The following is an 11,534-nucleotide window of genomic DNA, read 5'->3' on the forward strand; positions in this document are numbered from 1 at the left end:
TAAAATATATCCCCGGCTTTTTATTTTGAAAAATTGCAAACCCACAGAAGTTGAGATAGTAATACTAAAATATTAATGCTGCCTTCACACACAGAGTTTTCATCAGAAACACACAGCAGCCTCTGCTCTGTGTTCATGTCCAGATACCTTCTTCCATGATGAGAAGAGAAGCGGCCTTGACATTAGTGACACTGTGAGAGGAGCGGTGTCCTCGGGAAGTCCCGAGGCTTTTTCCGCTTCACTTGTCTCATGAGACACTCACGGCCCTACAAAACCCTCAGGACAGGATTCATTCCCATTTTACAGATGAGGAAACAAACTCAGAGAGCGGCCCTGTGATCTGTCTGCTCAAGGTCTCAAGTCAGTCAGCGACCCGGCCGAACCTGGAGCCAAAGACTTCTGACTTCAGTAACTCAACATACTATGCTCACTTGCCTCCTGGATACACAGTGAGAGTAAAGCCAGAACCAGACAGATGTGCAAAGAAGTGTTTTAGCCTCGTTCTTCTGACACCCTGAAAGCAAATATTCACCAGGACCCATGTACATAGCATTATAAACCAGAAGTCTGTTATCAGGAGTATAAAACCACAAAGGACATTGAGAGGGACAGTGCACACAGAGGGCATCGAAATGTCTGCTAACCGGCCCCACAGTTTGACTTCAATATTTATTGAGTGCTCACTCTGTCCCTGGTATAGTGCTTGGGATACAGAGCAAAGAAAACGGACAAAGATCTGCCCTTGTGGAGCTCACATTTCCTGAGCTTAATGAACAATCCAGAAGGTCCCAACGAGAGACTGGTGGGCTGCATTTGGCCCACGTTAGTGTTCCGTTTGGTCCGCAGTGTTTAATTTTTGCCTTTTTCCAATAAATCACCAGCTTCTAGCTTCTCTCAAATAAGCAACTTCTGCTGGATTCCTGAATAGTAAGTAGCAGCCACCCTCCCTCTCCCTTACCCCGGACACGGGCCCTCCGGAGATCACTTCAGTTTCCCCCCATTTCCCACCGTCCTGCACCCGGGCCGGTGTGGCCCCATGCCTGCATCTGCGTTTTCCACTTGACCTTCCTAAGTATTCAGCCCCAGGAGCAAACAAGTATCCAAACAAGATAATTTCAAGACGGCCTTAGGTAAATACAAAACACAAATAAAGTAAGCTAATGTGGCAGGTGTGATGTGATTGGTGGAAAGGGCTACTTCAGACTGGGTGGTCAGGGAGGGTTCTCTGTCAAGTGTAACTGGACGGAGGACTGAATTACAAGCCTGTTACGTCGGCCAACAGCAAAGAAAAAGGCTTGTTCCAAGCAGAGGGCACAGCTTCTTGGGACAGAACCTGGCTTGGCCAAATCTGTAACAGCAAGGTTGGGGTGGCTGGCAGAGTGGTAACAAGATCACAGAGGAAGGAAGAAGCCAGAATACATAGGACCTTGTAGGCCACGACGAGAATTTTGGATTTTATTCCGAGTGCGATGGGAAGCCTCTGGAAGGCTTGGGAACAATGTGTTCTGGTTTACATTTTCAAAAATCACTCTGCTACGCAGAGAGTGACTTAACGAGGCAAGGGAGGAAGCCGTGGGACCCGTGAGGAAGCAACCTTATCACAGTCCAGTAGGTGACAGCGGCCAGGACCAGGATGATAACAGAAAAGATGGAGAGAAACAGATTCAGGATATCATCTCGAGTCCAACCCAAAGAATTTTCTGATGGAGTGGAATGGTAGGAGTGAGAGTAGGCCGGAGGGATTAATGAAAAAGAGAGTCCGTCATCAAGGATAACTCCAAGGTTATGCCTCGTTCAAATATTTAGGAGTTGGGGATATTTGGGGAGGCCTCGGTTTTAGGGAAAGAGACAGAAAGAACGTGATTTCAGATGAATGCATTTTGCCAAGATTCAAGGCTTCTGGATCCCCGTGTTCCTTCTCCCACACCGAAACAGTCTCAAACCCAAAACATCTGAACTTCGAAATGCGGCATCTCTTACCAACTTCAAGTTGGGACATTGCCTGAGTCCCGATTCAGTCCTCTCTCGCCTTGACTTTCACAGCAGCCGTCCACAGCTATGAATTAACTAGCAGAAAGCGCTTGACAGCCACGTGCCCCCTCTCCCATTAGCCATGACTGACGCAGTAATCGTGTCCTGTTCGTTTTTATCTCCAGTGCCTAGTGCTGTGCTGGACACAGAGCGGACACTGAAATACAGGACAAACTGAAAATGGGATGTAACCTTGAAGAGAGGAGTCAAATCCTAGAATCCTAGGATTCCTCTACCCAACTTAAAGCAGAACTAGATACAATACGTATGATCAAGTTCCAGAAACTTTGCCTTCCCAAAGGAATGTATTTCTTTCCTTTCATTTAGTTTCAAACTCCACTGAGTCCCACTTTTACCTGGTTGTTAGTAAGTGAGATTGGCCGACAGGCAACACATATTAGTACTCTTCCCCACATCGAGGGACTTTATACGTGCATACCTTTACAACACCTCTATAATAAGTAGGTCGAGAGAAAATCTAATGTCCATTTTACAAATAAAAAAACTGAGGCACAGAATGGAATCCCTTAATTCACCTTCAATGGAGGTAGGAGCTTCGCCCGGATTAAGACTGGCCCTTCCTTGACACCACAGCACAGAGGAAAATACGCCAGGCTCCCAGCCCTGCCATGAACGCTGGTTAGTACTCAGGTGTCCCCTGGTTTTGCCTCCACAATAACAAACTCCTTTGGGTACCAGGGTGTGATGCCACAACGTCAAGGCCATGTCCTCTCTCTCTCTCTCTCTCCAATTTACTCCTTCCCTCTGTGCCTGGTGAAGACAGAGTCCCTCCCTCGGGCCCAGGAGAAAGAGAAGCACCTTGGTCATTAGTCTGGGAGGTCAAGTAAGGCCAGGAGTCACAACCGGCAAGAAGAGAGAGAGATCAAAGTAGGCAAGAATAGCTTCAATGGGGAAAAGGGACAAAGGAGCCGCCACTGAGAAAATCAGAATACTCCTTTCAAAAGGTTCCCAGCTGGGGAGTCCCCGGGAAGAAAGGGCAGCCAAGGCGGCAGCAGCACGCCAGATCTTTCCTGCCAGACTCTCCCAGAGTCATTTCTTCAAGGCGCCCAGGCTTCTCAGAGCCTCCTGGGCCTGGGTCAGCTGCTGCTGCAGCCTCTGGCGGGTGCTCTCGTTGGAGGCCCGCTTCAGGAGGCCCTGCATTTCCTCCACCACTGCCCGGTGGCCGGGGGTGTTGTGGAAAAGCCGCACTGCCCGGTCCCCACAGGAGGCCAGAAGCCGGCCAGTGATGTCAAAGGACAAGTCAGTGATACACTCCCCGTGGACCTGCTCAAAGCTCTCCTCCTTCTCACCCCGCCGGGTGTTGTAGAGATGAATACTGCTGCCACTGGCCAAGGCCAAGACCTGGGCGTCTGGGGAGAGTGCCAGGCGGCACGGCGTGGCGCTCGCAGCTTCAAAGCAGCCTGTCCTCAGCAAGTAGGGATCCTGCTGCTTCTTGTACTCCACGTCTGTGTCCCACAGTTTCCACGTACCGTCCTTGGAGACCGAGGCCATCCTGCAGCATGGAAAATCACGGCTCTAGCCCCAACACACCCTGAGCGGGGAGGGCACCAGGATGGCGTGAGGGACTCCAGCTAGGAAGCCAAATGCACGGCCAGGCCTACCTCCTGCTGAAGCCCGGGCACTCTACCCACTTCAGAGCGGCAGCAGAGATAGGGAAGAGGGCCCTGGTTGCCAAGAGGGGCTGAGAGGCACCGGTAAGACGCCAGAGAGGAGGCACTCACCGGCGGGAGTCGTTGGAGAAAGCGAAGAAGTGGACGGCCGCAGAGTGGCCTTTCAGTTCGAAGGCTCGCACCACCTCCTGGAAGTCGCTTTTCTTCCCAAAGCACACTTCCCAGACTTTTACATCTGGGGTGAAGCCACATGAGGCCACGAACCTGCCACACAACCAGGTTCCTTTACAACTTCACTTTAAGGGCATCTCATTTCTGCCAACCCGCTAAACCTCATAAGAGTTAATCATCTTATGTGTAAATAACACCGTGTCTTTTAAAACCGCCTTTATACGCAGGACTCAGTCCATCTTCGTAACCACTCTGTAAGGGAGGTAATACCCCCAGCCCAGCCTTCTAAAAACTATAGATGAACAGAGACTAAGGGCTTGGATCTAGGCGTCCTGATTCCACACTGTACGCTCTTTCCCCTGTTTGAAGCTGGCTCTCTGCTCTGTCCCTGGCCACAACTTCTGCCCACCCCGGACGCCGAGTCCCTCCTTCCTCACCTGCTACAGGGGGAGATAGCAGCATGCGTATTGTTCATCTGGTTGGTGTTGATGGTCGACAGCACGTGACCTTTCAGATTCCAGATGAGGATAGTCGTGTCACTGGAAGCAGTCATGATGAACTTCCCTGAGAGGGGAAGGACCGGGGGGTGGTGACAGGAACTGGGGTCAATGACCTAACCAAGTGTCATTCTCTGAGGAGACACTTACAAAGGCCTCTGCTGTCTCAAATCTCCATGCTCCCCTCCTGGGCCAAGGGTCCCCAAAGATCAGGATTTTGCTCAAGACTGTGGGTCTTACCTGCCTCCGCTGGGGACCTGCTGTGCCTCTGGGACACCAGGGGAGCCCAGAGCCAGAGACCTTTCATCACAGTAGAACCCAGCGTAACTCTAGGCAGCGCTAACGCATTCAGCAGGTAACTGGTGCTATTTCTTCTAGTCTTACCCTCTGAACGCCTCTTACCCGTGTCCGCGATGCCAATGTTGATGACGGGTGCCTTGTGCTTTTTAGGAAAGTCCTCCGGGTTGGCTGTGAAGGTGTATCCTCCGTCCTCTCGCTTGGTCATCTTGAAGACGCGAAGGGTGTCTCCGTTGGCCAGCCAGACGATGAAGGCTCTAGAGACAGGTAGCAGACAAGGCACTCGTTCGTTTGGAGGTCCCTGTACGCCAGGTTCTATGCTAGGCTCTGAGGAAAACCACGGTCTTCCTTCAGCCCTGCAACTTAACCCCTTCGTTCAAAACCTCTTAACACTCCTCAGAAGATATGACCCTCGTAGCTTTGGCTCCTTCAGAGTTTAGAAAACCGTTATCATGGCTTCCAAGACGACTCTGGAGCCGGGCTTCATCTGGTACTTCCCAAGAAGGAACACATTCTCCCCCTCTCTGCATCCTGGCTGTGTAAAATGCAGAGACCTCCACGGAGCCCCGGGAGGTGCTCAAGCTGTCCGGATCTGCTTTCTGCCACACCCCAGGGAGATCCAGGGTCCCCCACCCCCACCCCCATCACTATCCCAAGTCAGGTGTGGGAAGGACATAAAGCCTGGGGCTGGGCTCCTGCGGGCAGAGCTGCGTCCCACCTGCAGTCGGGGCTGAAGCGCACCAGGGTGGCGTGGTCCAGCTCCACGTTGGCTCTCATGCTGCGATGCTCCCGCTGCAGGAAGTCCTTGGTGCTCCAGATGCGGACGGTGCGATCGTCCGCGCAGGTGGCCAGGTACTTGCCGTTGCTGCTAAAGTCCATGCAAGATATGTTCCCACTGTGGCTCTGAGGGAAGGGTTGCAGGAAGTATGAACAGGGACCCCTTGGGCAGACGGGGTCTGCTGCCTGGATTAACCGCAAGCTGGTGATGGGGTGTCGTGAGGAGGAATGGGAATGGGGCATCCCCACGGATCTGGGTCAGAGGCGGAAGAGTCTGTCACGTGCACGGAATACTAGTGAGGAAAAGTCTGCGGGGGGAGGGGGAGGTGTGAGTCTGTGTGTGTGTGTGTGTGTGTGTGTGTGTGTGTGTGCTGAGCACGGGTGCCCACGTACCTTCAGTGCCCCGGCCAGGAGGCGGTGTGAGAAGTTGTGCTGTTGAGGCTTCTCCTTGCGAATTCGTTGATGCTGTTTCTGCTTCTTGGATCTCAAGGACTTGTCAAGTGGCAATCCATTCGCTTTTTGGCCTATGAGGAGAGGCCGTGTCATGGACCCATTCACTCGCTCCCTCGGCCTTTCTGACCATCTGTGACTGGCCAGACGTGGAGTGCAGCAGCAAGAGGTGACCAGACAGGGTCCCAGGCTTGGGATGTGGGCAAACTGGGTTTGGGATCAGGCTGGGTTGGGACTGTGTCTGTACCACCGAGTGATCTGTTAGTCCATACAGCACCTCGGTGCAAATTAGAAAAGGCGCCCTCTCTGGGCCCCGCACAGCTCAGCGGGTACACGGCACAGGACCCAAGTGCAGGTCACCGGCCACACATCCCTAAGTAGGGAAAAACCTGCACGACCAAATCTGGCGGCCCCCGCCTTGGGCAAGTTGCTTCACGGCTCTGGGCTTTCGTCTCCTTAAAGAGGAGAGAGGATGATCCCCACGCAAGCAATGGAGGCCCAGACGACTCGACTCCCAGAGAGAACTCGGGAATGAGAGGCAGGGAGTGGACACCTGTGGAGCTCCAACCCTGTGCGGGAAGGGCGCCAGTCCCTTTTGCATAAAACAGCTGTTTCCGCGGAGAAGCAGGCCAGGTGCAAAGCTGGCTTTGTTAGGTTACTGCAGACGCCCCTCAATTCCTCCAGGAAATACAGCGACTGAGGCCCGAGCGCGGAGACCACCACGATCTGCCCTCTGCGGCCTCGTCCCACCAGCACCCGCCCTGCTCCGCTCACATCAGGGTCCCATCAAGTGCCCTTCGAGAACCGCCCGCCTTCACGCCCGTTGCCTTTGCCAGCGATGCGCTTCCCTCCTCCTTGGCCAAACGGACACATCCATCCTGCCAGACCCCACGCCACGTGCTGCCTACTCAGAGGAGCCTTCCTTGACCCCCCCCGCCCCCAACGAAAAAAGCAGCGCTGACCGCTCCCACCCTCGGGTTTCCAGTCGCTAGGACCGACCTCCTCCCTGAAACCGACTTCACTCTCTTTTTCGCTTACACTTTCGGGGGTTCTGCCTAACGCGCTCCCTAAAGGATGCCCACCCCACCCCCACCCCCCCGCCACCACCTATTAAGAACCAGCCGGGAGCGCTGACAAATGCGGGTCCGCCTCCCCTCACCCCTCCCCGCTTTCCTGAAATAGCGAGCTAGTGGCGCGCTGCGGAGTTTGCAAGCTCGCAGCGGCCCCGGGGGGACGCGGAGGCGGAGCGGGACAGCTCCTCGGCCTCCGCCGCCGAGACGCCGGCAGCGCGGGACGCAGCCTGCAACTGCGGGCGCGACCAGCCCGGCGAGCCGCTCCCTCGTCTCGGGAAGCGAAGCTCACTTCACCGAAGGAGAAACTGAGGCCCCCGGGGGTCCGCGGCACCCCTGCCGGGCCCAAACCGCCCGTCGCACGACGGGGAGGTCCCCGCGGGTCGCCCCCACCCGCCCCGCCCCGCCCCACTAACCGGCGGACCGGCTGCACGTCTCCTCCTCCGCGCGCAGCCACCCCCGCGCTACCGCCGCCGTCGCCATCAGGGCCAGCAGCCCGAGCAGCAGCGACAGGCCCATCAGCTCCGGCATCTGCGGCAGCTCCATGCTGGCAGGCCCGCTGCCACCTCAGCCTCCGGCGACGCGGGCGCCAGCACGCCTCCGCGGGGACGCGCACGTACGCGAGGCGGGGTCTGGCCGTTGGCTCGTCCCGAGGGAGGGCCGGGATCTGGCCGTTGGGCACCCGGCGGGGCGGGGCCTGAGCGTTGGAGCGTCCGAAAGGGCGGGGCTTGGCAGTGCCCGGCTCGCGGGGCGGGGCCTGAGCGTTGGAGCGTACCCGAGGGGCGGGGCTTGGCCGTTGGTACGTCTCGCTGGGCGGGGCCTGATCGTCGGAGCGTTCCGAGGGGCGGGGCTTGCGCCTTCCCGGGTTTGGCTGCGTCGCCTTCGCAGGTCAAAGGCTGGGTTTGTTGGTTCTGCCCAGTCCTCCCGAGTAGTTTACTGATAATCGTTCGTTAAAGGCGCTGTTCCAGCCATCACCACAGTGGATCCTTTCGAGGAAGCAACACGGGGATGAGGTCGTCTGGATGGACCAGTGTGTGCCAGGACGAAAGACAGAAGGAAAATCGGGAGGCGGCTGCCGGGATCCGAGAGGGAGGTGATAAGGGTCTAGACTTAGGGGTGGCCTGGGGAGTGGAAAGGAACTTGAAAAGACTTTTAACGAGAGAGTTTTATTTTGAAATTGGAGAGTCGCAAGGAGTTTGGGAGAACCAGCAGGAAGGTTCCCCGTATACCTTTACCAGGTTTCCCCCAGGGGTGACAGCTCACGTAGCTTATTGTGCGATATCAAAACCCGGAGGCTGGGGATAGCTCTACGGAGCTCGTTCTGATTTAACCAAAAAGGAGATATTCGGGGCGCCTGGGTGGGTCAGTCGTTAAGTGTCTGCCTCGGGTTCGGGTCATGACCCCAGGATTCTGGGGATCGAGCCCTTCCTTTGGGCTCCCTGCTCCAAGGGAACCTTTCTTCTCCCTCTCCCACTCCCCCTGCTTGTTCTCCCTCTGTCCCTGCCAAATAAATAAATAAAATCTTTAAAAAGAAAAAAAGAGACATTCTGAAAGACTAATTGATGGGGTTTAAATTGGACCTGCTTGGCTGGCAAGGAAAGGTTCCCAGGACGGAGCAGTGCCCCACGGGCCTCCCAGCCCTGCAACCCAGAGTGAGTTGAAATACCAGGGTCGGGGATTCCAGATTCAAAGGTTTCCATGCCCACCAGGGAACGTGTCCTGAGAGTGCAGGATCTCGGGCCTTTAGAAGGGACCCTTTAAGGAGAAGGGCTGTGCAGAGAACAGGTGACAGACCGGTAAGCTTGGTGGAGGGCATAGATCCAGTCAGAGACCAAATGGAGTGTGGCCTCATTTCCTATCCTTTTGTCCTTGGGGGTGGGGTGGGGTGGGGTGGGGTGGGGTTGACATTGACTCATCTGTGGGCAGTGGGGTGGGGACAGCTGGGGGTGTCCAGAACATCCTAGGGCTTTTCCTCCTTAATTTGCTATTTAGAACTATAGGACTGGCCATGAACCACTATATCACCTAGAGACAAAGCTGTGCTTTTTTTCCCTAGTTATTTAAGCAATCTCTACACCCATTGTGGGGCTCAAATTTATGACCCCCCCCAGATCAAGAGTCAGATGTTCTTCTGACTGAGCCAGCCAGATGCCCCGACAAAGCTGTGCCTTTAAGAACTTCATTCACCAAGCATTTTTTGCATAGGACATTCATTGATTGGAAGCTTTGCCTTTCATTTAATCTCCCATTCCCATCCCACAGATTAGGATAGTAATGCTCTAGGAAGTGCTCATTAAGTGACTTTGCAAAGATCGCAGGGATGAAGTGTGAACGTGGGGACACATGCAGGTGTGTGACTCCATAATCTATGGATGTGGGGGACAAGGAGAAGAAAGAGTAGGGCTCTGCGGAGAGCTCAGTCAAGACTATAGGTTTCCCACATCAGGAGTAACTTGATTTTTCTAGCGGCCTTTAAGGCCAGTGATGCTATGAAATTAAACAAATGAAAAAAAATTAGGCTCAGGTCAGGTGACTTACCCAAGGTCAACAAGGAAGCAAGAGATACATCTCCTTGGGGTGGATGGTAAACTGGGGTTGGCTACACTGCAAGACCCATCCTCCTCCTACCTCGCCACTTGGTGATGATAAGGTCTGCCTCTCACCCGAAGGAGTCACAGTGGGAAGCGGAGGTTAGCTTGTGGAAGGACAACCAGTGACAAAGCAAGATTTGGGAAGGCTGGGCAGATCAGGGAGGGAGCTCTCTCTCTACCCATGGGTTTGTGGGGGGCAGTGAGACTTGGTTGTATGGGCTGCAGACCAGCATTGTTGGAAATGTAAATTCCTTTTTTTAAAGATTTTATTTATTTGACAGAGATCACAAGTAGGCAGAGAGGCAGGCAGAGAGAGAGGAAGGGAAGCAGGTTCGGGCTCGATCCCAGGACCCTGGGATCATGACCTGAGCGGAAAGCGGAGGCTTTAACCCACTGAGCCACCTAGGCACCCCGGAAATGTAAATTTTTAGACTCCATTCCAGACCTGCTGACTCAGAAACTCTGGATATGGGGGTCCCTGGCAATCTGTATTTTAAAAAGCCCCACTAGCTAAGTGATTCTGATGCATACATAGTATGGGGATTTAACTGATTTAAATTTATTTATTATTTATTATTTAACTGATTTAGCACACTGATTTAACCAACTTGAGCTCCAAACAGGTGCTGTTTGCAGCTCAAAGCATCTTCTCACAGTGCTTCTTAACCTTGGTTGCCCTATTGGAATCACTTTAAAAATGCTGGTGGTCGAAGCTTCCACACACTGACGGCTTCTGATTTAATTGGTCTAGACCGGACCTGATCGTGAAGGCTTTTTAAAGCCTTTCCAAGTTACTCAGGTGCACATTTAAGTTTGAGAAGCAGCTGTCAGGGATACAGCAGACTGATACAAGGCTATACATAGAAGGGATGTTCTGTTGGACCAGGGCGGTGGCTGTGGGGATGGATGCCTACGAGGTCACCTGGCCAGGCCTTGGTAACAGGTGCCACAGGGCGATGGGAAGTTGGCAGGAGCCCAAGATGACTGTTTCCAGCTTGTACAAGTGTGTGGATGGTGGCGCCCTTCCTGGGGATGGGGACACAAAGAGGACCAGGTTTGAGGAGGGAGACTGTGGGCTGTGGTCTCAGAAATGAGTTCTGGGTCACCTGGATGGCTCAGTTGTTAAGTGTCTGCCTTCGGCTCAGGTCACGATCCCGCAGTCCTGGGATCGAGCCCCGTATCAGGCTACCTGCTCGTTGGGGAGCCTGTTTCTCCCTCTGTCTGCTGCTCCCTCTGCTTGTGCTCTCTCTCTCTCACTGTCAATTACATAAATAAACTCTTAAAAAAAAAAAGAAAGAAATGAGTTCTGCTTTGGTTCCTTCAAGGTAAAGGGAGCTGTGAAACACTCAGAAGGGAGGGGTCGGGGTGGCAGCTGGATATGCGCTTTTGATACAGAACAGGAGTGGATCCTTGGCAAAGAGGCTAAAGGGAATGCTATTGCCCAGGGTTTGCCCCGAAGTGAGAAGGAAATGGGCCAGGAAGGGGCAGTGGAAGATTCCCACAGAAGACACTGGGAAGGCACTGCCAGGGAGGAGGGAGAGCCTGGAGAGAATTCTGGATTCAGGAAAGGGTTGTTCTAGAATGAGATCCAAGCTGGGGCGACTGGGAGGCTCAGACAGTTAGGTGTCTGCCTTTGGCTCAGCTGATCTCAGGGTCCTGGGATCGAGCCCCGCATAGGGCTCTCTGCTCAGCGGAGAGCTGCTTCCCCTTCTTTCTCTGCCTGCCTCTCTGCCTACTTGTGATCTCGATCTGTGTTAAATAAATACATAAAATCTTTAAAAAAGAATCTTAAAAAAAAAAAAAAAAAAGGATGAGATCCAAGGGCCCAGGGGAAGGCAGGAATAGCACTGCAAATTGGTCATTGGATTTGGCAATGAGGGAGTCAAGTGACCTTAGTAGCGGCGAGTCCGTGTAGGGGTGAGGCTGGGGTGGAAGCGGGGAGGAGGAGACCAAGGACGGGGTGAGTGGGAGAGGAAAGAAAGGGAGCGCAAGTGTAGGTGGCCCTCTCAAGGCAAAGTG

General features: G+C 53.9%; 1 protein-coding gene across 1 annotated transcript; it reads right to left on the reverse strand.

The window, feature by feature from the left end:
* Positions 1-7,550, reverse strand: TBL2 (transducin beta like 2). Its single transcript, XM_032327724.1, has 7 exons — positions 7,341-7,550; positions 5,798-5,928; positions 5,346-5,530; positions 4,733-4,884; positions 4,271-4,397; positions 3,774-3,926; positions 1-3,544 (listed from the first exon to the last, which is right to left on the reverse strand). Exons 1-7 carry the CDS (start codon positions 7,468-7,470, stop codon positions 3,082-3,084), a joined length of 1,341 nt encoding a protein of 446 aa, XP_032183615.1. The 5' UTR covers positions 7,471-7,550; the 3' UTR covers positions 1-3,081.
* Positions 7,551-11,534: the final 3,984 nt, after the last annotated feature.

This window comes from Mustela erminea, chromosome 20 (genome assembly GCF_009829155.1).
Source record: "Mustela erminea isolate mMusErm1 chromosome 20, mMusErm1.Pri, whole genome shotgun sequence".
In the NCBI taxonomy this organism is placed as follows: Eukaryota; Metazoa; Chordata; class Mammalia; order Carnivora; family Mustelidae; genus Mustela; species Mustela erminea.

Coding starts and splice junctions, on each gene's coding strand:
- TBL2 (XM_032327724.1), bottom strand. CDS start 7,470: ATGGAGCTGCCGCAGATGCCGGAGCTGATGGGCCTGTCGCTGCTGCTC. Junction 4,885..5,345: donor CGCTTCAGCCCCGACTGCAG/GTGGGACGCAGC, acceptor ACCTGTCTCTAG/AGCCTTCATCGTCTGGCTGG. Junction 3,927..4,270: donor GCTATCTCCCCCTGTAGCAG/GTGAGGAAGGAG, acceptor GTTGTGTGGCAG/GTTCGTGGCCTCATGTGGCT.